General features: G+C 54.9%; 10 protein-coding genes across 10 annotated transcripts; all 10 read right to left on the reverse strand.

Moving 5' to 3' along the window:
* Window positions 1-29: 29 nt before the first annotated feature.
* Window positions 30-2,654, reverse strand: DQ04_00881000 (PIF1 helicase-like protein; the record flags this gene model as incomplete). Its single annotated transcript, XM_009309850.1, has 1 exon — window positions 30-2,654. One exon carries the CDS (start codon window positions 2,652-2,654, stop codon window positions 30-32), a length of 2,625 nt encoding a protein of 874 aa, XP_009308125.1.
* A 511-nt stretch (window positions 2,655-3,165) lies between these two features.
* On the reverse strand, window positions 3,166-6,249 carry DQ04_00881010 (PIF1 helicase-like protein; the record flags this gene model as incomplete). Its single annotated transcript, XM_009309851.1, has 1 exon — window positions 3,166-6,249. The coding sequence occupies one exon, from the start codon at window positions 6,247-6,249 to the stop codon at window positions 3,166-3,168; it is 3,084 nt and encodes a 1,027-aa protein (XP_009308126.1).
* Window positions 6,250-7,305: 1,056 nt separating this feature from the next.
* Window positions 7,306-10,047, reverse strand: DQ04_00881020 (hypothetical protein; the record flags this gene model as incomplete). The annotated part of the gene is made up of 1 exon (XM_009309852.1): window positions 7,306-10,047. One exon carries the CDS (start codon window positions 10,045-10,047, stop codon window positions 7,306-7,308), a length of 2,742 nt encoding a protein of 913 aa, XP_009308127.1.
* Window positions 10,048-10,395: 348 nt separating this feature from the next.
* Window positions 10,396-15,444, reverse strand: DQ04_00881030 (hypothetical protein; the record flags this gene model as incomplete). The annotated part of the gene is made up of 1 exon (XM_009309853.1): window positions 10,396-15,444. The coding sequence occupies one exon, from the start codon at window positions 15,442-15,444 to the stop codon at window positions 10,396-10,398; it is 5,049 nt and encodes a 1,682-aa protein (XP_009308128.1).
* Window positions 15,445-15,643: 199 nt separating this feature from the next.
* Window positions 15,644-16,312, reverse strand: DQ04_00881040 (hypothetical protein; the record flags this gene model as incomplete). Its single annotated transcript, XM_009309854.1, has 1 exon — window positions 15,644-16,312. One exon carries the CDS (start codon window positions 16,310-16,312, stop codon window positions 15,644-15,646), a length of 669 nt encoding a protein of 222 aa, XP_009308129.1.
* A 294-nt stretch (window positions 16,313-16,606) lies between these two features.
* Window positions 16,607-17,749, reverse strand: DQ04_00881050 (hypothetical protein; the record flags this gene model as incomplete). Its single annotated transcript, XM_009309855.1, has 1 exon — window positions 16,607-17,749. One exon carries the CDS (start codon window positions 17,747-17,749, stop codon window positions 16,607-16,609), a length of 1,143 nt encoding a protein of 380 aa, XP_009308130.1.
* Window positions 17,750-17,896: 147 nt separating this feature from the next.
* Window positions 17,897-19,228, reverse strand: DQ04_00881060 (hypothetical protein; the record flags this gene model as incomplete). The annotated part of the gene is made up of 1 exon (XM_009309856.1): window positions 17,897-19,228. One exon carries the CDS (start codon window positions 19,226-19,228, stop codon window positions 17,897-17,899), a length of 1,332 nt encoding a protein of 443 aa, XP_009308131.1.
* A 342-nt stretch (window positions 19,229-19,570) lies between these two features.
* DQ04_00881070 (Protein tipD) lies at window positions 19,571-21,208 on the reverse strand (the record flags this gene model as incomplete). The annotated part of the gene is made up of 1 exon (XM_009309857.1): window positions 19,571-21,208. The coding sequence occupies one exon, from the start codon at window positions 21,206-21,208 to the stop codon at window positions 19,571-19,573; it is 1,638 nt and encodes a 545-aa protein (XP_009308132.1).
* A 352-nt stretch (window positions 21,209-21,560) lies between these two features.
* Window positions 21,561-22,736, reverse strand: DQ04_00881080 (putative NADH-cytochrome b5 reductase; the record flags this gene model as incomplete). The annotated part of the gene is made up of 1 exon (XM_009309858.1): window positions 21,561-22,736. One exon carries the CDS (start codon window positions 22,734-22,736, stop codon window positions 21,561-21,563), a length of 1,176 nt encoding a protein of 391 aa, XP_009308133.1.
* A 558-nt stretch (window positions 22,737-23,294) lies between these two features.
* Window positions 23,295-25,088, reverse strand: DQ04_00881090 (hypothetical protein; the record flags this gene model as incomplete). The annotated part of the gene is made up of 1 exon (XM_009309859.1): window positions 23,295-25,088. The coding sequence occupies one exon, from the start codon at window positions 25,086-25,088 to the stop codon at window positions 23,295-23,297; it is 1,794 nt and encodes a 597-aa protein (XP_009308134.1).
* Between the last annotated feature and the right edge of the window lie 508 nt (window positions 25,089-25,596).

Genomic DNA, 25,596 nt, shown 5'->3' on the forward strand with positions numbered 1-25,596 from the left:
ATATATATATATATATATATGTGCAGTGCTCAACGACTCATGCTTACAGTCTTTACACGCTTTCTCAATGTCCTCTTTTGCCCATCGCTATTCTTTTCATCATGCTTTTGCTGCAGCTCCTTGTCCTTCAATTTCCGTCGGAGAGCCGCCTTGCGCCTGCTTGGTACACGATGCCATGTAGCCTGGAAAAAGTGCGGCAGAACCCGCACTCGCTCAACAGGCGGCAAGGAGTCGTCAAAGACGAGGCACTCCGATGCGCACCGAACCAAGTCATTCTGAAAGGATGAGACTGTCAGCTGCTCCGGGTTCCGCACGCGGCTCATGGCGACGTACAGCAGGTGCTCGCAGGGCCACATGCGGGAGAGCTCGAGGTGCACACGCCCCACCAGCGTCAGCCCCTGCACCTTGTGCACCGTAAATGCGTACGCCAGGGTCAGCGGCAACGCCACGCTGCTAAGGCTGTAGTAGTGAGTAAGGGGACTGCCGCCAACAGTGAACTCCCACGGGGGCACGACGACTGTCTCACCACTGTGGAACTTCACGACAGGCAGAAGTGGCACCGGCATTCCACACTCCGTCATGCAGTAGATGCGGTAACGCTCCACGCAGTTGTCTACACGCTCGCTGCGGAGGAATCCGGGAATGTTCTCGAGGCTGCATTCTACAAAGTCTTCCACCGTGCCAATGCTACCGTTCACCAAACGTGATGTGAGGTTCGAGCGCAGCAGAACACGGCATCCCTTCTTGAATGTCACTGGCTGCGCAATTGGGTGCTTCACCATCAGTTTCTGCAGGTACTCCTCAGTCTCAGGGGTGTGCAGACCATCGCCGTTTGGCACAATCTCCGTCACTGTGGCGCCGAGATCCAAGTCGTTGATAAGCCCAGCAACCTCGAGGAACCTCTCTCGCATGGCGTCACGCCACGCGGCGCTCTCACTCGGCGGGAGACATACCCGCATCGCGTGGCCGTCCTCATACACACGGTACAAGCAGAGTAACGAGGTGCTCGGTAAGTCTAGCGTTGCCTGCAGCAACGAGCGCACATGCTTCGAGAACTCTTCTTCATTGAAGTTTGGATCAGTACGCAGGAGAAGGGTTGCGGTGGCTTCGCACTTGAGAGACGTGATACCTGTTTCCGGGGCAAACATGACGGTTTCTCCAGGGAGTCGCTCTAGCTCCTTTTCATTCGCTGCGTGCACCTCCTTGTTTGTCGGAAGGAGATTCACCGCGGACTCCACCATCGTTCCAGGCGGCAGCTGCTGCAGCGAGTTCATGAGGGCATCTGGAACGACACCTACACGCATGCTTTGCAGGGCATCTGCGAAGACAGTGTGCGAGGCCTGCCGCACCAGTGTCTCGAGACGTACCTTCACAAAGCACTCCTGGAACAACGCTGACGCGATGACGGAGGACTCGTTAATAACGCCAAGCTGCAAGAAATCACCGCACAGGATGATCTGCACCCCACCAAAAGGGATGTCTGGAGTGCCTGCCTCTTCGCGCATGACCCGGTCGAACTCTTCGAACATTTTCTTCGAGAGCATCGACACCTCATCAATGACAATGACGTCATAGTCAAGGAGGTGGTTCTTGCGGATGAATCCCCCCTGCGAGCTAACGCCCATCGCGTGGTGGAAAGTAGATCCACCAATGTGGCAGCCAGCTACCCCCGTCGTGGCCGTCATCGCGACACGCAGCCGCTCCGCCTGCAGACGCCGGTTCAACACGCGCAACAGCACCGTCTTCCCCGTACCAGCACTACCGCCAATGTACAGCATGTGCCCTTTTAGGGCAAGCCCAATCACCCGCTCCTGCTCGTCGTTGAGCTCCATCACGTTGAGGTCGTCCACTAGTCCATCCATGCACGCCGACGTTTCTGTCGCACTGACAGTGTTAGTTATGGAGGCGTAGCGGCTCTGCGCTAGACTATTGATCTTCACCTGAATCATCTGCTGGATCGCTCCTGCAGGATCTTCAATGGCACGGTTGCGCAGAATGACGCCGAGTGCCCGGACGATGGAGATGGGCCAGTTTGTTGGCAGCGACGCCGTGCCGTTCCGCATCTTCTGCGCGAGCTCATGAAGTACTTCTGGCTTCTCAACGTACACCTGCCGTTTTGCGTTGACACCGAAGCCTATGCTCTTCAGGCACACGACTGATTGGGACGTCTCGGATGTCATGCGTCCAATGAGTGCGTTGTACACTAATGTTGACTCAGAGGGACGCGATGCGGCATTTCTATTCAGCGGCAGCTTCTCGAGGTCCGGCTTCGGAATGCGATTCAACTTTGTCTTGGGTTCCGCCGTCTCATTCCTCGCAATTGGCAGCGGTGGCGTAACAGCTCCCTGCATAGTTGGCCGTGGCAGCGCCAAACCGCTTGTGGAATTTCGGTTGGTATCAGTAGTAGCAGTAGCAGCGGCAACATCATTAGTTTTAACGGCCTGTTTTTGGGCGTTTTTGGTTTCACGTTTCGCAGGTTTCGACCGTTTTTCGCCCACAAATCGCCGTGCGCAGAGCAACGGTTGTGCACCACAGCTGCGTGACGTTGTTGCTGCAACTGGATGGCGATTGCACACGGGGTCGACATGTCCTGCTATCGTGCTTGTAAACACGGCTCCCGCATTCAACACTGTTGGCAGCAGTCGGCGGAACATTGCGCAGCGGAGACGAGCCGGCGTGGAAAAGGAAGCAGAGTTCAAAAGAAGTCTTTTAAAAGAAGAGAGACTGTCTACTTGCAATTCCCCTTGGTACTTCTAAATACCTCTTACCGTCCCTTTACGAAGAGGACTCTAAGTCCTGTAAGAAAGGCAAACCATTACGGACAAAAAAAAGTTAGAGCGAAAGAAGGAAAGCAGGGAGATAAACAATGCCAAGGAATGAGGGAGGTACACAACGTGCTAGCATAACTTATAGACATGGATCCCATATAAGTGAGTATATCAACAATGCCAGTGACTATGGCCATTCATTGTATAAAACCTACAATTGTATACACAAGAACTCTCTTTCCATGTCATCACGACGACAAGGAAGAAGTGTTGTTCTATATTTCCCTCAACCAGCACACTGAAAATCGGCAAGGGGAACGCGAATAGCGTACTCAAAGAAGAGTTCATCCCCTCCCCTCCAGGCATATATATATATATATATATATATGTGCAGTGCTCAACGACTCATGCTTACAGTCTTTACACGCTTTCTCAATGTCCTCTTTTGCCCATCGCTATTCTTTTCATCATGCTTTTGCTGCAGCTCCTTGTCCTTCAATTTCCGTCGGAGAGCCGCCTTGCGCCTGCTTGGTACACGATGCCATGTAGCCTGGAAAAAGTGCGGCAGAACCCGCACTCGCTCAACAGGCGGCAAGGAGTCGTCAAAGACGAGGCACTCCGATGCGCACCGAACCAAGTCATTCTGAAAGGATGAGACTGTCAGCTGCTCCGGGTTCCGCACGCGGCTCATGGCGACGTACAGCAGGTGCTCGCAGGGCCACATGCGGGAGAGCTCGAGGTGCACACGCCCCACCAGCGTCAGCCCCTGCACCTTGTGCACCGTAAATGCGTACGCCAGGGTCAGCGGCAGCGCTACGATTCCCATATGGTAGTGATTGGTGTTTGACAATCCACCCACAGAAAACAACGTTGGTGGCACGACAATCACCCTGCCTCCTCCAAAGTCAACCTCTGGTACAATAGCAGTGGCGAAGCCGTGCTCGTACTGCATACACTCAATGTAACTTTCGACCGCCTCGAGGCGTGCGGGTGTGGTGAGATATCTCGGTAGCTGCCCCGCACGGAGCTCCTTAAACCCAACCACAACACCAAGACTACCGTTCACGAGACCTGGGGCGAGGTTGACGCGCAGCATCACCTTGGCACCCTTCTTCAGCTGCAGCGGCGACGACATGGGGGAGTTGTTCGCGTAGCGTGTCAAAATGTACTCGTCCACGTCCATGTGCAGACCGTCCGGCAACACTACGATTTCCCTCAGACGCACACCCAGCCCCTGCGCCGGCAGCCATGACTCCAAGCTGCGCAGATGGCACGCAAGGCCCTGTTCGTCCTTCTCGTCCATCTCAGGTGGGATGCGCACGCGAAACGCAAAGGCGTCCACAAATAGCTTATAAAGGACAATGTACCGCTGACCCAAAAGCGAAAGTGTGAGGCGTGAGGCATGAGGCACATTATTTACGAATTCCAGCACATACTTTTCCAGAGCTGCCGCTAACTGTTTGGCGTCCACTGATGTCGGGTCGCCAGGGTGAATCTCCAGCATGTGTGTTGCCGTCCAGCGACCCAACAGGGCAGGGGGCTGCAGTCGTGCCGGGAATGTGACGGGTTCACCAGACAGCCTATCCAACTCGGCCTGGTTGACCGCGTTAACCTCCTTGTTGGTGGGGAGAAGCCTGACCGCACCTTTCTCCTCGTTATCAACAGCCTTGGCGCCGTCGCTGGGCGACAGGAAGGTGATGGTATCGTGCAGATCGTGCGGGACCGTACCACGCCGTAGTTCCTGGAGCTGCTGCACGAAAGTATCGTTCCCCAATTGACGTACAACCTTCTGCAGTTTGAGCATCGCAAAATGACGTCGGAAGACGGCCGAGTGCACAATCGGCATCGAAGCAATCGCCCCGAGTTGGAGAAAGTCACCCGTCAGTATCATCTGCACACCACCAAAAGGTAAATCCACACCGTTTGCCCGACGCAACTGATACTCGAGAGTTTCAAAGATCTCCTTTGAAAGCATTGAAACCTCGTCGATGATGATTACATCAAATGCTTTCAACTCCGCCCGTCGCGTGGTCTCACCGTAGATGTTCACCCCAAAGCAATGATGAAGCGTTACACCATCAATGCGTGCCGCTGCAATACCCGTTGTAGCCGTCACGGCAACAGTGAGGCCTCGACTCACCAACTCTTGCTTAATCACCCGGAGCAAGAGCGACTTCCCAGTACCAGCCCCACCGCCTATGTACGTATTGTAGCCATTGAGAACAAAATCCACTACACGCTGCTGTTCTTCATTCAAGTCCCGATACGTTAGCAACCGTTCCTTGAACGATACCCCGCTACTGAAGCTGTCGCTGTCAGATAGGGCCACACCATCTGTGGTATCGGCATCGTTACCAGGCGCCACAACCCCCACACCGCGCCTGTTCTTAGCGCGTTGGTATTGTGTTTCCAGCAAGCTACGGGCATCAGTCACCGCCTCCTCTTGGCTTGGCGCTCGCAGGAGGATGTACTGGAGTTGCTGGAAGAGAGCGTTCCGCCACGACTTCGGCCAGCTTACTTCTCGACGAATAAGTTTCTCGCGCAACTCCATGAGAGCGGCAGGATTCACCACATCGAGCTCCTGCGCGTTGTCGCGCACGCCAATGCCAAGCGTGGCCAGGGCGCGCACACTCGCAGCGGAGCACTTCGTCACGCGGTGTGTAAAGACATTGTACACCAGCCCGTCATCCTTGCCTCCTTTCTCAACGGCACTCACCGTGTGCGGGAATGGTGGGGGAGGCGTCGCTGTTTCCATCCCCACCTTGGCAAAGTTGTTGTAAACATTTTGCTCAATTGGTGGCTGTTGTGGTTGTTGTTGCTGCTGTTGCTGTTGCAGCGAAAAATTCTTCTTCGTCTCAGTGGGCCGGTGGGCACCCAGCGGCCGGAGGGCTTTTTCGCCTGAGGTGGTGACTAAACCGGTAGCCTCGGCGCACTTCTTCGTTTTCTCGCCGTCGGCTGTTACACCACCCTTACGGCGTTCCGACCATCGGGCCTGGCATATCAGCCGCGGCCCATCCTTTTTTCGTTGCTGATGCTGTTCTTGTTGTGTCGGTTTTAGCAACGGCCGAGAGACAACGGCGGTCGCCGGTTCTTGACAGCCCGGCTCCCTGATTCCTGTCGTTGTCAGACCTCGGCTCTGATAGCAGAGCGGTACACCGCCAGACGTCTTCGATATCGAAACCTGCCACTGTGGCTGCCGTCTCCAGCGGAAGCATGTCGCATGAGTCTCAAGCCCTAATACCGCACGCACCGGGGTGGCAGCGTTGTGCACCACCGCCCCACTAGTGAGAGGAGGGGCGTCGGAGAGGAGTGCGGCAGGAGCGAGACACTCCGACGCATGCAACAGTGACGGCAATGCTGTAGCACGGCGGATGAAGACAGACGGCAGCGTGTTTACCCAACGGTAACGACGAGATGCATTGTGCGCAAAGATACCCACGCGCCTTGCAAAGGTCGTCTCAGCCGAAGGCGAACTAACCATAAAAACACTGTCCCTATGTATATCGCTCTCTTTCTCTTTTCTCTCTTTCCGCTTTTCATAAACCTCTCAAACGCCCCTCCTCTCTATGGTAATGTTTCACACGATTACACCGTTCTTCCTTGATTTTTTTGTTCTTTAAAGACTTTGTGTGTATTCCACTTTGCTTCTCTTCTTAACGGTATTAACGTCACTGTCTATTACAAGGGCAACTCTATGTACGATAGTCGCTCTCTCTCTCTCTCTCTATGTATGGCTTCTCTGGGTGAATGTGGTGCTTCTCCCGCGAGGGAGCGCCCCCCGCCTCCCCCTTCACCCAAACGAGTGGGAGTGAGGAGGGGATGGAGGGCCCGTTTTTTTCCTTATTTAGCGTACGTGCGCCCGCTCGCTTTTGCCTTCCCCCTTTTTTTGTTTGCGGATGGTGGTGCGCGCTTCTGTGGCGACTCGATGGCGGGTAGCCTCCTCGCTCCAGTTTCCACCCCACCGCCCCAGCTGCCGCGCAATCGCCCGTCTCTCTTACTGAACGAATACAGTTGGTGAACTTCCACCCCGTCACTGCAATGCGGCGGCCCTGCAGCGTGTGTCTCTTCCTGTCATTTTTTTTGGTTTTTGGTCACGCGGGGCGTAGAACAACGAAGAAACAAGACATGAAAAGAAACAAAAATGAGCAGAGAGAAGTAGCATCCACAAACAGAGCGGTCTTTGGGGTTTCTCTCTCTCTCTCTCTCACACACACACACACACCTGGGAATAACTCAACAGTAAGAAGGAGTGGGAAGTTCCCGTGTCGTGATCAAAACAAATAGAAAAATGCATGAAACAATATCAAACAGGCGTAATATTAACACTAAAAAACAGTGAAACGCACATATGCTTCCCTTTTCAACCAGAAGAGCGTGAATCATTAAACAGCTTGTCAGAATCACACAAGAAGGATACCGCACTGCATACAATGCTTTCGTCGAAGAAAAAAAAGACGGAAAGCCAGGGTGGCAGTGGTGGTGCCCATTACTGTTGTTACACAGCCCGTCGTGCTTCTCTATTCACAGCAGCTCAAACTTATCCAGTGCTGGATGTAGCAGTCGCGTGCTGCTTTATAATCTCCACGAGCCGAAGGGTATTTTCAATCTGTAGTGTCACCGCGGCGTCAACGATCGCGGTGGGAAGAGAGCCACCAGGGTCAACCGCCGCACACCGCGTCAGCCTAACACCCTTGACACCATTTTCTTCAGTGACTTCCTCCGCCAGCACACCAAACGAAAACACACGACCCCTTTGATACTCCTTACTCTTTGGCACTTCCTCTGAAGCGTCCTCTGCAACGTGTAAGAAGATGGGCCGTTGCACCGCCTCGTCCACACTAGGGAGACCAATTGTCGCACAGTCGGCCGGGCTCGGGTAGTACGACATGACCACGCGCGTCACCATGTCGCGAGCGGCGACGCCCCACATGGGCGAAAGGAATGTTGTATGGAACACCTTGACTGCCGCAGTTACTGTTTTGACCTCAGTTTTCTTCTTGATGCTTTTGTCCAGCTTTGCCGCAAGGCCCAGATCGTTCAAGACCACATCTACATCCCCCAGTGCCACACCAGGGACGAAAGTGACCGTCTTCACTGCTTTCTTGTCAGTCCACGCCGTCTTCGTTGTCCAAAGCGAGATAGCATTCTTGTCTGATTGCAACTCCCACCCGAGCAGCAGGAGTTCCTGAACAAAACGTTTTGCTATCCTCGCAACTTCTGGGTCAGTGCCTTTGGCTAGTGGAGCGGTGGTGCTGGTGGTGGTGACAATCGGGGTGGGTGATGCTACCTCCTTGTGGTCTCCTGTTGCAGCCTTGACACTTGACATTGCACCCACTACAGAGGGTTGACGGTACAGAAGGGGGGAAAAGTCCCTTGAATTGACATACGGGAGCACCTTATTCGGCTTTGGTCCGATTTCGGCGATGAGATTCGCGATGGCCGCAGCTTTTAAAATATGCTGCTTGTTTGCAAAGGCCTGCAAACTACTAGCATGACCTCCAGGGTCTACATCAAAACAGAGGCGGAGTGTCAAAGATCCATCTGCCTCCTCAAGACCCATGATGAGGTAGATATGTGCCACCGCCCGTTGGTGTTGGCGCGAAGCCAGTGAAGGTGGAAGCAAGACGGCGTCCTGTGGGCAATGGATTCCACACTGCGCAAAGGCCAACAATTCTCTTCCATGTGCGTTAGCACTGCTAGCCTGTCGCAATCCAAGTGCTTCTTGCTGTGCTGGTGTTAATAGGTTGGCGGTACTGATGCAGCTCAGCACTTCACGCGGTGCGGCGCCCCAAGCCGGGGAACTGTAGCGCGTCAGCACGATGAACTCGTTTCTACCCAGAGTTTTCACAAGTGCCCGTCCAGAGAGCAGTTTGTCGTATTTATAGGCATAGGTTGTCTTTCGGTCCTCAAAATTAGGATCGTCAAGGAGAAGCTCCTGCAAACTACCTACGTTCGCATTTAGGACGTTCCCTGTAATAAGAACCGCCTTATTCTTTGAGTATTCGCTTGTTTTTTCCCAAATCACGAGGCCATCTTGCCGAACATGGCGCTTTCCCCAACCCCTTGACTCCGCAGCGAACTCAATGGGGAGTCGAACAATAAGTGAGAAAGGTCCTTCGGGTGAAATTTCGTCCCGGAGGGCCGTCTCGCGTGCATTTAGCGGAGACAGCGGAGCTTCGGCAATATCCCCGACGACAGATTTGATTTCTTCCTCTGTTTTCTCCTCCTCCTCCTTCGTACCGGATTGTCGGAGTGAGTTGGCCAGTACTTTAACAGCAGGTGGCTCGGTTGCGGTGGGCTGCGAATACGCCGTTGCCCACCGCTGCAGGTGGCGCAGGCCGGTGTGCAAAAGCGACACGATCAGAACGGGCGGTACGGCGCACTCCACTACATGCGCCCACCGCCACCCCGGTCTTGCCATCGCTGCGACATACTCCAGCAGCACCACTGTGGCGAATGACGACACCACGCCGCGCGGGCTACGCCAGCCTAACAACTCCTCAAGCTGCTGCAGTGTACGTGCCCCCTCCGCCTGCTCGTCACTCTTCAGAGGACACCCGTGCCACGGCAGCCCGGCACAAATTGTGACGAGGCACAACACTGGCCAGCACAGCACGCCACACCACCAACTAAGTGTTACCACCACCATATACACAAGTGTCTCGACTGGGCACCGCCATTGCCAGAGACCTATGATGCGAATAAGACACAAATCGTAGGCGTCCAGTGACTCTTGTGGAGACCTGCTTGAAATTTGCTTTTTCGTGGGGGTCAGCTCGAGGTGATCGGATGCAGTTGCGTTTCCGTTGCAGCTGCCTGCCGCCGGATCGGCGGAGGTTTCAACGCTGTTCGATTGATACGGCACCTTTGGTTTTTCTACTGTAAGCGAGGTGCCACAGACAGCAGGCAGTGCCTCTGAAGTGCTGGAACCATTTTGCACGCACTTTCCCCAGTTCACCCTAACCTTTTCCCAATCTTCCATGATTTCCTCAAAACTGTCGGCAACAGCCAAAACCACCCGTAGCACGCTTTCCTCAGCCTTTTGATCTGCGTCTCGCTTCACCGCACTGGGGTCATAATCCACCGGGTTGCGCGAGTGGATGATACGGTACCGTGTGAAGTCTGTGGGGCGGTACAACAGTCGGTGTCCTAAGCGTTTGTTCTTCGCGAGCCCCTCGGCGGTGCGCTCCTGCACGCACAGCTCTTGCTCGAGACCACCACCCATGACTTTCCACGAGCGGAAGGAGTTTGAAGGAACTGGCGTCAAAAGGATCGTCATGAGTGCGCGGCTCCCCTCCTCTTTCTTCTTCGTCATCCGCGAGAAAATAAATAGAAAACAAGGTGAAGAAGAGCAAGCATAAAGACAATACGGAGCAGCCAGCATTATCCAGTGCTCCTAGAAGAGCCGAGCAAGGGGAAAGCAACTGAAGGTGAGAACTCTGTACGCTCAATTCGCCCCCTCTGCTTATTCTACATGAATATGACTCTCTTTCCAACAAAAGAAGAACAAGACTCTTGGAGAACGCACATCCACGAAAAAAAAAACACGCAATAAGTCAATTACATCGAAAAAGGTCTTCAGTTGCCGCGTCTGAAGAGGAGGACTGAAGTAATCGCTCCAAATTCGTCAAATTTCAGTTTTCGTTTCCCGCCTCTCGTAGGCTATAATGCTCGCCAGCGCATCATTGCGGTGGGACAGGGGGCGCAGCAAGCCGCGGCGCAGGAACGTGTCCAGGCGGTTGGGGAATGGAATAAGCGGATTCGGCTGCTTGAAATGACACAACACGCAGAGGAAGTCAACAAAGCCGTCGTACAGCAGCACAGTGTACTCCTTCTGTTTTCCTGAAGCCTGCGGCTGATCCGAGTTGGGATCAAGAATACTCACATTGCCGCGGCGACGCTGTACCGCCGTGTCGCGTAGTCGTGCGTCCTGCTCGCGCCGCTTGTCCTCCTTGCTAGCTTCCCCTGTGTTCTTGGTGACGCTGAAGGGCTGGAAGAGATCGTAGATCAAGTTCTGTGAAATCTCAGTACTCGTCAGCATTGCATCACGCAGCATCTGTAATAGCTGCTCACGCTCCATTCCTGACGCACCGCATACTTCCTTGCAATACGAGTTGAAGACAGTCAACAGAGCCTTGTTATATTTCAAAATCACATCATGTGTTTTGACATTTTCCCGAAGGCTCTTCATCATTGTTGACGGTTCCTCCGCCGCAGCAACAATGACCTTGGGCACTACATGCACAAACATGAGCCGTGAGAGGGCGTCGCCGAGCCACACGATGCTTTCAGGACCTTCACTATTGTCTGTGCCCTGCTCCAGCGGTGGGAACATCTCGCTCGTTAGCAGCACCACTGCTGCAAGGTAGTCAGGGTAGAACAACCCGCTGCCGAAGAGTGGTAATGACTGAGAGCCTAACGGGTCAATGTATTGTTCCAGCAACTTCGTCTCCCGCCTAGCCTGCATCATTGTGGTCGCAACAACATAGAATATACGTGTCAGCTGTTCCAGGTCTAGCCGCGACTTTTCGGTATCGTCGGGAATAACGAGGCCGACATCCATCCATATCAGGCGCCAGGCGCCAAGATCGAGCGCCGGCATCGCACAGGCGCCTGCGAGATTGCCGCGTTGTAGGAAGAGCTGCAGGAGGTCGTGGCCACATATACCGAATGCCGTCATCAGCCGTGACTTCTCCATGGAAATGAAGTAACCCTCATTGCGCCACTCGTCACCGTTCCATGTACCGTTATTTGCAACCGTTCCCTTTTCAACGGCGCTGCGCATCGCCGCCTCACGCTGAGCAAACACCGCCTGCACACATGGCATTTCCATCGCAAATGCCCAGTCCCCCTCGCGCTCCAGTCCGACCTGTAAAGCTGTAGGGGAGGCGCGGCGCCCAGTGAAGATGCCGCGGCTGAGCCCACTGTAAGTGTGCACGGGTACAAGACACGACATGATAATATGCCAACGGTGATGCTCCAACGAGCGGTGCAGGGCAATTCCAAGTGCGCCAAGCATGCGCGCGAGGTCAGGCGAGTCAAATGCGACGCTGGGCCAGAAATTGCCGCGCAGAATGAAGGGGTGTGCCATTGTACTTATAATTGGCTGGCAGTACTTTAAGAAGAGCTGCCACGGTCTGTGATCCTCTTCCTCTAGCTGAGAGAGGAGTTTCCGCGCGATAGGCTCTCCTCCACCTTCTGTTGGCGATTGATCTGCTGAATCCCCCTCACCCCGTCCTTCTGTCGCTGGACTTGCACTGTTGTGCTCTTGCAACAGGCAAGTGCCATTGCTAAGGAGATACATCATCGCCTCCCTCTCGATCATTGCGCTCTGCCTGGCCTTGTGATTGAATGGGTGAGCAAAGCGCACGTACAGAAGGGCAACAAAGGTGAGCGATGCACTGCGATCGCCTCGCGCCAGCGCGTAGGAGTCGATCACTTCCTCCATCTCTACACGGTCCACTGCCTGCGGGGCTGCCATCTCAGTCGCTTTCAGCGCCGTATCGCGAATGCGGGCCAGACGCTTCTGGATGCATTCATCCCCTAGTTGCTCCTGTCCCTCTATAAGCTCAGTCGCGAACTGCAGCAACAAGGACATGCGACCCGACGGCTTTAAGTTTAGCAGATCACCGAAGCATTCAGAGTAGGTTGGAAATGGACTGTCCAGTTGAACGTTGTGCTGCATGAGTAGGTGCTGCCGATGCTCGGTGAAGTCGAGATGTGTAGACATTTTCCGCTTGAATCCTTCGGCTGCAGTCTGCGCCACAGCTGTTTTGTTCTGGTACCGAGGAAGCGCGAGGTAGAACAGCAGCCGACTAAAAAGCACACCGTTGCGTACCTCGTCAGAGAAGGAGTGAAAGCGAGTTGACAACGCTCCACCCTTCAGATCGTCGAGTGATTCTAAGTCCTCCAGACAGTTGTTCGCCCAATCACGCAGGATCGTATGTGCATCTGGCATGTACCGCGTGGAGGAGATAACGAGTGGGGCAATCTGTCCAAAGAGCCGCTCCTCGTCTGCCCCGGGCGCCAGTTCGGACAACGGCGCTGACCCCTCACGCTCCTCCCCATCTTCCGTGAGGTCATCAGCTGACGTTGCTGTCGTATGCGGTTCGGAAGAGCCCGCCCGCTTTGGCATTGAAGGCTGCATGGAAGAAGCAGCAGTAGCAGCGTTGTTATTGTTGCTGCCGTTGGCCACGGCTGTTGCATTCGCGCTGGCGGTCCGCATGTTGCGGGCAACACGACGCTCATCCGCATATTCTGAGACGGTGGTTGAGGCACCGCACAGCTCCCCTATGACACGCATGACGGTGCGTTGCCAAGGCCTCTGACGCTGACAACGCAGACGCGACTTCAGCTGAACAATGCGCCGCTCCAGCTCTCGCACATCAAGCTCCCTCTCTTGAAGGAGGTTACAATAATGCAGCCGACCCTTCTCAGAGGTATGTAAACTCTCCTCGATGTCTGCCATCTTGTCTTTCATATTATTGTTTTCCCTTTCCAGCTTCTGAATGATGCGATTCTGTATTGCAATTTCCTGCCGCAGGTAACCACTGATCGTTTCCACCTCCTGCAGTTTCTGCAACATGTCCTCAAAGGTCGCCATGGCGCGTTTCTGCATCAGAGTCGCCTCACTGTATTCAGCGTCATTCGCGTGCTTGACGGAAGTGATGAACGTATCGTTCTTTGGTGTCAGTCTAGCTGCTTCCGCCCCAGCGTCGCCTTCGTTTTCTCCCCCCTCCTGTTGCTGCTGCTGCTGCTGCCGCGCTGGTGTTTGCAGCGGATCGGACTTTGCCATCGCCCAGAGAACAGATTTCCGCGTCGATTTGCGCTTTACCGTTGACTGGCTCTCGCCATTCTCCTTATTCTTATTTTCTCCCTCTGTTGGCGGCGGCTCCACAATAGACGCCTTCTGCTTCGCCTTCACATGCTGCGCCGTCTCGGCGAGTTTCAGAGCGACAAACTTGTTCTTATCGATGATATTCGAACCAGGTTCCATCAAACCGTCATCGATCCCAGGAAACAACTGCATATCACGGGCAGCGTGCTGTGCTGAGGTGAGGAAAGTTTTGTACTTGCCGTCGATGGTGTTAAGCTGTGCGGCAAACCGTCCCTCTTTCGCGGTAAGGCGCCACTCACTGAAGCTCTTACGTAAGCGCAATACATTGTGGAAGCGAATAAAGGCCTTCTCCAACAGCGATCTTGTGACCTCTCGTCGCTTCTGTTCTATAGCGCTGTGCCGCCATGTACGCCACGCCCAGCTTTTCATGAAGCCCTCTAAATATCGCACATCTTCCTTTGCTTGTGCAGTTGCAGCCATCATGTGACGTTGCCGTACAACATTGAGCTGCAGCGCGTGTAGCTGTTCGACCTGCTCCCCGATAGCGCCAGCCTTCGGCAGGAGCCGCTCGTGGGCGGTGAAATTGTCGTATACATGCGGTAACACATAACGGGTGTACAACTGCAGTGCCCAAGCCATGCCTGGCACAATCAGCTTTGTCTGATCGAGAATTCGCCAGAGAAGGGCGACGCCAAATGCCGTTTCGGCGGCTAGAAGTGGACGGAAGCACCGCTCCTCTGGCAGGGAAACGAGTGGCGGGTACACTTCTGTAAAGTCGTTGCCGGCGCCTGAGAGTGTTCCCCCCGCCTCCACCATTTCTACCTGCGACTTGAGGAGGAATTGAACATACTTGGTGCCCTGTGCACGTGACTCAAGTGACATTTCGATGCTGTCCTTTGTGCTCTTCCCTGCGCACTGCAGCAGCGTCAGAAAGCGTCGATGCACACGCCCCATCACACTCTGAAATAATTTTTCATAGAGTTCCAGAGGCATTGAAATGCCACGATCAGCTACCACGAATGTGGCCGCTGAACCTAGTGGCTTTTTGCTGCCCATTGTCATAGTCGATGTTGTCTGTTCTTGCGTGCTATTCAGCTCAAGCAGACATTGCGCCTCTTCCTCTGTGAGGGACTGCCGGAAGCAGCTCCAGAGCGGACTGCGCAGCTCCTCTTCGACGGCAGCAATTTCCTCCTCGTCCTGGCGACACGCATTGCGGGATTCCCACCACGAGAAGAGAACACGATTTGACGCGCGCTCCTTTTCTATACACCGCGCTGCTTCGTCCTGCGATGTTGCAAAGCGCTGCGAGTGGCCACCCATCGCGTTCGCCCCCGCGGCAAGACCAAGGCATGGGGCCAACAGAAGTTGCTTTTCAGGCCGCAAGAGCCGCTCATTCTCCAGCAGCATCCGCGGCTCGCGTGTCTCGGGGTCGTTAACGACCACTGGGAATACATTAGACTGTCGATCGAGCGCAGCCTTCATGAGGTGCGCTGCAACTGTCTGCGTGAGTTGCAGGCGCCGCTTCAGCTGCTCTTCCGCCGTCACATTGGTGGTGGTGTTGTTGTTGTTGTTGGTGTCCGCAGTGACGGTGCTACCGCCCCGCTCCGAGTACGCATCGGAGTGGAGGCGCGCCTTGTTCAAAGACTTCGCATCGCCAATCGACGGCAGTGCGCTGCAACTTGCTCCCTTTTCACGCTCAATCTGCGTTAGCCGCTGCTGCAGCACCCCCTTTCTGCCCATCGCCACCGACCCGGGGCTGATAAGGCTGGGCGCAGTGGGGCAGTGAAAGCCAGCGTCAGTACCTTTTCCTTGTTGCCGCTTTTGCGACAGATGGTTCATTGCGTGCTGCTGATCAGCAACATGAAGGAAAGGGAAGATCAGCGTGCATACGACACATGAACACACACACACACACACACACATGAATAATAATAATAATCAACACACCCTTTCTCATTCATTTCAACAACAACAACATCAACAAAAGCAACCGCAACCCGCGGAAAACAAAGCACTCACTTTTTCTTTCGGCACTCACTCAGCCAATTTTCGTTGGGAAGAACCCAAACACTCGTTGTGCCATGATGTATACCACGACGAGTATATACACGGCCGCAGAGATACGCAACACGATGTCGTCCGTGGACTTCACCACCAGCAGCTTTCGAACCAGTCGCTGCGCCATCTCTACCGTAGCATTGACGTCTTGCAGCGAGGTCTGGAGTAGATCCAGCGACGCGGAGCTTCCTGCTATTTCGTCAACGGCGCCCTGCACTTTGCGCAATTCAATGCCCAAAAGCGATCGCGTGTGCATCAGTGAGCGCAGCGCGCTCACAGCATCGGCCGTGCCATCTGATCCACTCGTCTCCGCTGCAGCAACAGCGGTGGGTAGAGCGCGACGAATAGCCGCCCGGTGGCTCTTCAGCTGTACGAGTAGGGAAAGCGGGACAACGGCAGAGTGTCCTGCACGTTGGTGCTGTTGTTGTTGTTCATTAACGGTTCCGAGCAGCTTTTCCACGCGCTGTGCTGCCGCCACAGCAAGCACAAGAGCGCCGTGGGTACGGTGGCTGTGGCTTTCCTGGTGTGACTTCACCGCGCGGCTCAGCTCAGTAATCGCAGTCGCTGCGCGCCGGTCAAGGGTGGAGAGAAACTCCACTGAGAGCGCATTGCTGTCAGCACCGCTGCTGGGGGATGCGTCATCCAGCATTCTTGCCAGTTCCCCTCCTTCCCTTTCCTTTCAAGGTGTTGAATGTGAAAAGGAAACTAATAAAACAAGAGCAGTTTCCACCAACAGGAGAGAAATACCAATGATAACGCAGTCAACGCTTTTACCAGCTCCCACATCTCGCAACAGCAGCATTGTGGTGCCGTTTTCATGATGCCTATTCAAGTCCCCACCTCCACTCTATGCCGGGAGCCGTCGGGGGCGCGCACTGCGCGCGGCGGGAGACAACAGACTCCACCCGAACCCCCCCTTCCCCCCCAAAAAAAAAAAATGTCTTCACGGTGATAGTAGTCGGACGGCTGTCGGCGGCTTCCGCCCCTCAAAGACGTCAACAAGCACACCCACATCGTCACTCGCGGAGTTCGTCGGCGACCGTGAGGAGAACCACAGATGCGTCCTGTTGCCGTCGTCCTTGCTGTGACCGTTGAGGTGACACGTCGCATTTGCTAGCGACGGCGGCGACGTGCCTTTAGAGGAAAATGACGTCGCAGCGACAGCTAGACGGTCCTCCAGCGTTGCCACACGGCGCTGCAGCTGTTCTAGCAGCAGTTGATCGTGGTGTCGAAGGAGCGACGCAGCCGACTCTGACAGAGATGACGGATCACCGGCAATAGTAGATACATGCGGCTCCGTTGGGACACCGTTTTCGATAACTCTTTGTGGTCGTTGCCGATTCTGTTGCTGATCTCCCATATAAGTTGCAGGTTTCACAGACCTCCACGCAGATTCTTCGTTCGCCACGTGAATCTGAGGCGGAGCTGCGCTGCACTGCGGCGTAGCCGTGGGATCAACTGAAACATCTCGTGGTTCCACATCCGCTACGGGCAGCGGCTTCTCGTGCAGGACACGAAGCACCTCTTTCTCCACTGAGCGTATTACGTGTTGGCGTGTGACCTGCCGAAACCGCTCCACCAGGCACCGTGCCAAGCGCTCGTCCATGCAGCGCATGTGCGTTTCTAGCAGCCCTACCATGTGGTCCTCTATGCGGCGTCGCCAACCCTTCGGCATCCGTCGCGTCCCGCTGCCCCTAGTTGCGGTGCGTTGTGGTTTGCTCTCGACGAATGTTCGCGTGTTGTCGAGCATACGCGACGATGTTGTGCGTGTCGGTGGTTCTACGTAGTTGTTCCCTGGCGCGCTACCATCGTTGCAGAGTCCGGCTGCGTTGAACATAGCATTCTTAAGCTGCGCGATCTCCTCCTGCTGCGATAGGGCCTGTGCGGTCAGCACCGCAATCATGCGCTCGTAGCGAGTCATAATGTCACTAGAAATCTCCTGTGTGGCGTTGCTGCCGCCTTTGCTGCTGCTGCTCCGAAAGCTGTTACAGGCCGTTGTGTTCCACTGCGAGGTGGGTTTAACAGCCGTGGGGTGGTGCGTTACCGCGGGAGAGCCATGGAGGCCCACATCATGCGATGGCGTCATTTACCCTTTGTAATCGCAAGAGAGAGCGGGAAAAAAAGGGACATGGAGAGAACAAAATACAAAAGAGCAGCTGCTGGTAACTCCATAGTGCCCTTCATCATCACGCTACCGTGGTACAATGAATGTTAATGGTGATAGGCCGTCACGCTAGTTGTCAATTTCGTTATGAATGAACAGACCGTCTGTTAGACAAATGCGAACGGCACTATGTCGCCACGGACGAAGTTCCGTCACAAAGCGCTCCAGCAACGCCGCGGAGCCGCGGCCTGGGAGGCCAACGCAGAGTCGTTTTCCTGCCAAACATCGCGCGGCTACGAACTTGAGAAACCACGAACGCCGGTATAGTGCCGGCTGGTTCGTCCAGTTGCACAATGAGGAGGGGAAGCAGAGGATGTTGTGTGCGAAGCCGTGCGGTGTCGACGTATTGCTCGCATCTACCCCATGCAGCCGTAAAATGAATGGCTCGGCGCGGGTGGGGTTGTTGTTTCCGGTCACCAATCCGCTCACAGAGTCATCAGCATCAGCAGTACGGCGTGCGTCCTCAAAGAATTGCCACAAGGGGGAAACCTTTATTTCTTCTGAGACACGTTGGTCTCCCTTTACTGCTGTAATCCACTCTTTGGCGCACAGCGCGTCGCAGAGGCTTGAGTGGCGGTGCTCGCCGTCAATGAAGCGCCGCCAGTGCCCACAATACGCCATGTTGAATGTTGAGCCATACCTTGCCCGATATTTCGCACTCTGCATGCAGAATCCTGATGGATCGTTAAGTCGCGGGGAGAAGTGGCAGTACTCATACGGTGTTGTTCCGTACATTTCCAGCGGAAGCCCCTCCGCTGTCAGTTGCTTCCGCGCGCGTGGTCCGGCAGTGAAAGGGAATGGCGGTGGCGGCGGCGGCGGCCTCAGCGGCAGCGAAGCATTGCGGATAAGTGGTGAAGCGTACAGTTGCAGTCTAAACACATGCGCACGATTCTCATCGAGGTACTGAAGCGCTACGCTCAAAATAGAGGCGACGTACGAGCGCACCGCTTCTTCAGTGGTGCTCGTGGCTCGAACGCCTACAGCGGCAGCTCCGCCCACGCCAAACGGAAATGTGTACACCGGCCTGTCGCACTCGACGTACAGCACGTACTCCGTCTCCACTGCCCGCACCGCCGCGGCCATCGCCTCCGGCACCGGTACATTCTTCTCGCTTCCAATGACACGCAGTCGCCGATTTGTCGAAGCGGTGTTGCTGCTCCCATTCCACACAAGGTCGGCAAACTGCTTCTCCTCCGCCGCCACGCGGGTCGGGTCCAGCATTTGCTTGTAGATAAGCACCTCGTGGAACCTGGGGTAGTACACTAGCCCACTGGTTGCTAGACTGCGCAGCGTGTTTGCTGTGGAGCGGGGTGCCTTGTACACCAGCAACACAATCGTGAATCGCTGTAGCCCCTCCTCTCTCGATAGTGAAATCGAGTCCCGCTGCGGGCCCAGCGTCATCGGCTGCGTGGAAAGCCCTTCCGGAATATCGCCTTCAAACAGCAGCAAGCCGACGACCCCTGTCAACAGGACCCACGCGAAGATGATACACCAGAGACACTTCCACTTCGCTCTCGCCGTGTGAGGGAGAGAGGATAAAAAGAACCTCCTCATCATCGCCGGAACCCCTAAGAAGAGTGAAGATATGAAGAAAGGAAGGATTGCAGTAACGCCGACGCGAAACCAAAACAACAACAACCAAACAAAATCATGAAACAACATTTCCCTTGCGCACGGGCCAAGCACATCAGCTGACTCTCAGCAGGGCGCGTATTGCCTTCCCCTCCCCCAGGAGCAAAAGGTTTACTTCCAAACGACTATGCGCTTATCGTCACCGATAGATGCAAGGAGCGGAATCGTGTCGCACAGAGTCCACACGAGGCTGTGGACAGCCATCTGGTGCCCCTCTGTCAGCCGTTCTGGGAGGATATTGCCATCATCGAGTGAGACAAAAAGTATTGCGCCACGCATATTGCCCACAGCACAGAGCTTTCCGTCCGGGCTCAGCGCGAGTCGCGCGAGATTTGTCGAGATACGTATGTCCTCGTGCTCCACACGGAAGAGTTCACGGCTCATATCGCGGAGGTCCCGCACCGACACGACGCCATCACGCCCCAACGAAACACAGCGCTGACCGCTGTGGTCCATTCGGATGCACGTAACGGCCTGCTGGTGGGCCTGCTTGATCTCCGTGCTGCGTCCGGCCGTGCGGCGGTCCCAAGCCCATATACTGCCATTGTAGTGCGCCGATATGATTAGGGTGTCAAGAACACACAGATCATTGCAGGTACTAGGACACATGATTGTACGTTGCATCGCGCTGCTTCGGACGTCCCACAGCTTTATTGTACGGTCCGAGCTCGCGGTGAAGGCACTGTGCGCAGACTGGGAGAGGCACGCGGCCACAATCTTTTCACTGTGTCCTGTGAGCTCCACTGTGCGCAGGTTGTTTGTGTCCCAAAACCGCGCCGTGCCATCTGCGCAGCCGGCCAGTAGGTAATGTGACGTGCTGTCCAAAGATAGTGGCACGTTGAAGCTAGAGTGGCTGCGCCGCACCGCACCAGTGCCGCTTTCCCAGTGGCGAATCATGCGGTCTGCGCCACCGGAAATAAGCCACTGCCCCCCATTGGCCGCACATGCCGCGTACAGCAGGCGATCACCGTGCGCGTTGTCGATGGTGTACGCGACCCCCATTGGTGGCAAAACATCAGCGCTACTGGACACATCTCGGTGCCTGGCTACGGGCGTCTTATTGGACTTCGCTCGCGACGTTGCAGCGATCTGCCATTCGGCGCTCGCCGTCTCCTCTACACCACCGCTACCGCTGCTGATGCGCCGTTCCTTGCGCATTCTATTCAACTCGTCCTCATACTCCAGAATTTTATCCTGCATTTTCGCAATGGTATCCTTGGTCGCCAGCAGATCCTTGACGTAGCGGTCACGCTCGCCCATGAGTGTGACCAGCTTGGGCCGCACCAGGTCATTTTCCTGCTTGAGTGCTGCGTACTCATTCTTCATCATCCGAAGCACGTCTTCTTGCTGTGTCTCCTGCTCCTTCAGACGTGCCAGGTCCTGCCGCAGACTCTTGTTTTCCTCTGAAAGCCTCTGGGCCTCGAATTGGCTATTCTCGTCCAGCATCTGCTGCGCAGCGCTTTCCTTCTTCTCCAGTTGGGCGATCTTTGCCTCCAGCTCCTCTTCGCGAGCCGTTCGATTAATGACACCAGCTGCCGCCAACTCAAGCATGCGCACTTGCTGTGCGAGAGCCTTGTTCTTTTCATCCAGTTTCGCATTTTCATGACCCAACTCCTTGAGGTGCTGTTGCATTCGCAGTAACTGGTTCTGTGCAGTGCGATGGGCAACGAGGAGACATTCTATGGGTTGAAATTCTGCAGCGTTGCGGAGGAGGACCTGGCGGTCAATGACAGCGGCCCACGTCGTCATTGCCGCGACGGCGCCCTCAGACCCCCAAAAGCGTGTCGCACCACAGCTATCTTATCCCCACCCAACGACTTGGGTTAACTCACCAATGAGTCGAGGCGCGCAATGTGCTGGCATCATGAGTGAGAACAGAAAAAATAAAATAAAAAACAGATACAAAGGACAAAAAATTGGATGCAATCTGAAAGAATCAGAACCTTCAAAAAAAAAAAAGGACATCAGTACCAAAAACCCCAAGGCGATATAGCACTCACCAACGTGCATCTTTGTGAAGACAAAACGACATGCAAAGGCTGCAATCACTACATAGGGCAGATTTCATTCCCATTCACCCCTCTCAGCACCCACACATTCGTTACTGGTTGGCTAGCATGTGGGTTGAGACGCCAAACCTGTACACCTGGCTGCGAATGTACCCCATATCCTTCAGGAAGCCACAATACTTGTAAAATGGACCCTGCCAGTAGGAGTAATTACCAAGCGAGCTCACGCGCCCACAGAGAGGCAACAACATGCTTTGCGGCCCGCAGATGAGGATATTTGGCCGTATCACATTCCCCGTCTTGGGGTCAATCGTGATGGGAGGCGGGAGCGCCTTCTCTACTATGCTAGGGTCAATGTGTCCAAGAAAGAAGTTTTCGCCAAGATTAACACCGTCAGCCAATGTTTGACGGGCCAACGACATCACATCATACTTTGCGGATATCCTGTCCGGGTTGCGGCTGGCATAAGCATCAAACACGTCGCGAAACGGGATGCTCTTTGCAGTGTGATGACAATACAAGAGACGCACCTTCGTGTTATCGCTCTTGTCATTGTCGAGCACGTTCATCAGTTGCAGGGCAATGGAGGCACCTGAGGTAGTACAAACGATGCCCAACTCCCCATATGTGTTTTTCCTATATGGAAACTCCTTCATCCAGCGGCCAAGATAAACACGATCGCCGCGCTCGAGGCGCCGCAGCCGCGCTGCCATGCGACCTGGGTCGCAATCCTTGATGGCGAACTCGACGATGCCCCGCTGATCGGGATGGCTGATGGGTGTGTACCACCGGCTGACGGGACTCAGCTCACGCAGAATGCCAGAAGTCACCCGTACGGAACTCACCGGCTCGTAGCCGCAGTAGTCGTAGCTGTTGGGCAGTGCGAAGCGCAGTACCATCATGTTACTTCCCTCTAGTTTGTCCTTCTCAAGCAACGTCACCGGCACCAGTGGAGCGAAGCGCGATCGCTTTGCCAGTGGTCGTTTCTCCTGCCAGCGAACGAGAAACGCATGATAGAGGGCATACGACATGCCACAGGTGATCCCACAGACAACCGTCAAGCGAGCCACGTAGCCGATATTCACATCATTGAGGATCCTCCGTATTCTACTGGGAATGTCCTGGAGTTCGTAGGACCACCGCGTCGTCTCGCACTGCTGCCGCCGTTTTCGACGCTCCGCCGCATGATAGGCGCTGTCGGCAAACGTTGACGCACCCGACGATGGCTTGCCACCGTTCCTGCTGCCGCCGCCGCCCCGGGGATCCATGTGGGCTGAAAATAGGCCTTTTGGATTCCTTTCTCTTTCCCTTCGCCAGTGACTACGCTAAACGTCTCTCTTCACAGAATTGACAGATCGAGAAAGGTTGAGTGGTCAGGTGGTGTGGCGGTAGTGTGAAGGAGCTCGCGCCTGGGGTACCAACGCCAGAGCAAACGGTCGATAAATGCTACACAACTCCCGAGGAGGGGTGCTGCAAACGCACCCACACAAATACCACTCTCGTTCTCCCTTTGCTTGTTATTCTTCACAGCGGCTAAAACTCACGAGATGTAGCGACAACATCACCGCTTCATCTTCCCTTTCCTTTTCATTCATTCACTCACTGAAGGAAATAGTTCCTTCCCTAAACTACTATAAAACCCCGCCCTCACCTCCCCCACCCCCATTGTTTCCATCCCACTTCTTCACTCATAATACCTTCACTATTATCATGACCTGGCACCGCTTGGATTACTCTAGTAAAGGAAAACCGCTCTCTCATCCCTCCCCAACACTTCCTGAAACCACCGCCCTTCCGCTTCAGCCCCTCTTTGTCCAGGTTTCTCCTTATGTAGAGCCAGTCTTGGCAAGTTTCTGCAATTCACCCGTTGCCGCATTTGGTTCAACTATTCGCACATTCTTTGCTTCTTTCAGCATAGTGCCAAGTGCCTCTTGTAGCTTATCCGGCTCAGCGTAAAGCATTCTCTTCTTAAAGAGACCATCGGCGATAACCTTGGCAGCATCCGAACCAGTACCAATCACGATGATATTCACTGACGAAAGTTTGAATGCATTTGGACGAATGGGGTGTGACTCAAGTGTATTTTTGGCGGGTGCGGCGAAGAGATGCCCACCTGCAGCTGCCTTGGTTGCCGCATCTTCCGTGTAGGTGTGGGGCAATTTGTAACCAAAACCGGAAACATGACGACGGCCGTAGTGGCGGTGTGAACGCGCGTGGGGCATACCAATGCGCCCTGGAAGTGGTTTCTGCACACGGCCTAAGCTTTCCTCCACTATGTCATGCGTGTCAGCGTTTACGCTGTTCTTCGGCGCCGACACGACGTCCCACGCACGGGATACCCACCCGTCTGCAATGCGGTGATGGCGCGCACCGAAGATGTACGGCGATGCCCGCAGAATGTCGGCCTCCGCATCGGAGCTGCACACGATCAACGTGAGTTTAGTGGCATCTGGACTCAGAATGCTCTCTGCGGCAAGAGTGAGAAATCCCTTGTCGTCCGCGTAGAAGCCCCATCGAGCACATAGGAAGGCCGCCACATCCAGCAGTGCGTCGCAGCTTGGTTCACTTGCGATGACTGCCTTCATGGGAATACTGTACGGCTCCATAGCGATGAACTTTGGATGCTCTAAACCCAAATCCCGCGGGCGCGGGCCACCAAACTCCTCAACAATACGGGGGCTCTCAAAGTCCCAGCCGGGGGCGTGGTACACCAGCACACCAGGGCGCCGCCAGCCCCACTCATCGATAGGCGACTGTGTAATGCGCTTGGATAGCATGATCTCTTGCTGAGCCACGTAATTGAACTTGCGTATGGACGCGAGCGATGCAAAGTACGCGTGCGTCGGGTTGTCAGTGATAATCCGGTACGGTGTCTGCGTGGCCGGATGGCTGCCAAACACCCCATCGATGAGATAGAAGCGCAGCCCCTGCCCTAGGTGGTATTGGATCTCCCGCAGGATGCGCTTACCATGCAGCGCGTCGATATCTTTGAATTCAGGGAGCTGTGGGTTCTTCAGACGGCGGTGCATCTGGTGTTCAGCTGTATGTGGGAACATGAGGTATTGCGGGCTCGTCGTCTTTTCTTTACTATTGCTACAATTGTAGTAATAATCAATAGCCAAGGCGCCCTTCTTGTTGAAGCGGCGTCCCCACGCACGGCCCCGCACTTCGTAGGGACGCAGGTTGTACTCACCCACGCCATAAGTGTAGCGCCAAACACCAGACCACATGCCGGCGTTAGCGTAATCGCCCACCTGCGACCAGTTTGAAACGAGCGTGCTGCTGTTGGCATTCCACCACGGCCCAGGGTCCTCATTCGTCTTGCGAAAGAGTGTGAGTGAGTTGAAGCCCCATTGGTACATAGTGCGCAGGTAGTTCTTCCCCATCCCTCGCGGGGCCACCTCGTGGCGGAAGATCGGCTTGCGGCGCTCCTCCTCTGCGTCGGGGTTGCAGCAGATCTCGTTGAGGATAGACATCTGCCCTGCGCTCTGCCCCGACTGCGGCTTGAGCGCCTCCTGGATGTTTGCGTACCGCACATGGCGACGCTGCTGCGTGAGGCCCACACGATATGCACGCGAGACTGAGCGGCCGTCCGAGACAATGAGAGCAGTGCGCAGCATGTGGCAAGCCACCCGAGAAAGAAAACAATGATCTTTACACTACCACTCTCCTCTCGGAGGGGAGAGAAACAAACAGAACCGGGCGAAGAAAGACAATTGAAAACGACGGCAACAACTAGAGAAGCAGAAGTAGCAACAACAACACAGACCCGCACCTTCACCACCTCACGGACAAGAGCAGAGGCATTTGTCGAAGAAACGCCTACCAATGCATGGCACACCGGCTCTGTCGTGAGCGGAAGGGGTGTGAAGCGCTGAGCAGACAACCACACACACACGCACACATATTGGGGGGTGATAGGGAGAGGGAAATGGGAGCGTGCGCTTTTTTTTGTTGGTGTTGCAGGAGGGGCACACAATAAAGCCTATTGCTCATTGTCCTACTCACGTGTGACGTTAACCGGCAGCGTTATCCTCATTAATACAATATCATCATCATTTCTTTATGACCCCATCTTCACTCGCCTAAGATACGCAGACGAAAACAAAAGGGAAGAAAGCAGAAAAA

Source organism: Trypanosoma grayi (genome assembly GCF_000691245.1).
Source record: "Trypanosoma grayi strain ANR4 Tgr_88_V1, whole genome shotgun sequence".
NCBI lineage: Eukaryota > Euglenozoa > Kinetoplastea > Trypanosomatida > Trypanosomatidae > Trypanosoma > Trypanosoma grayi.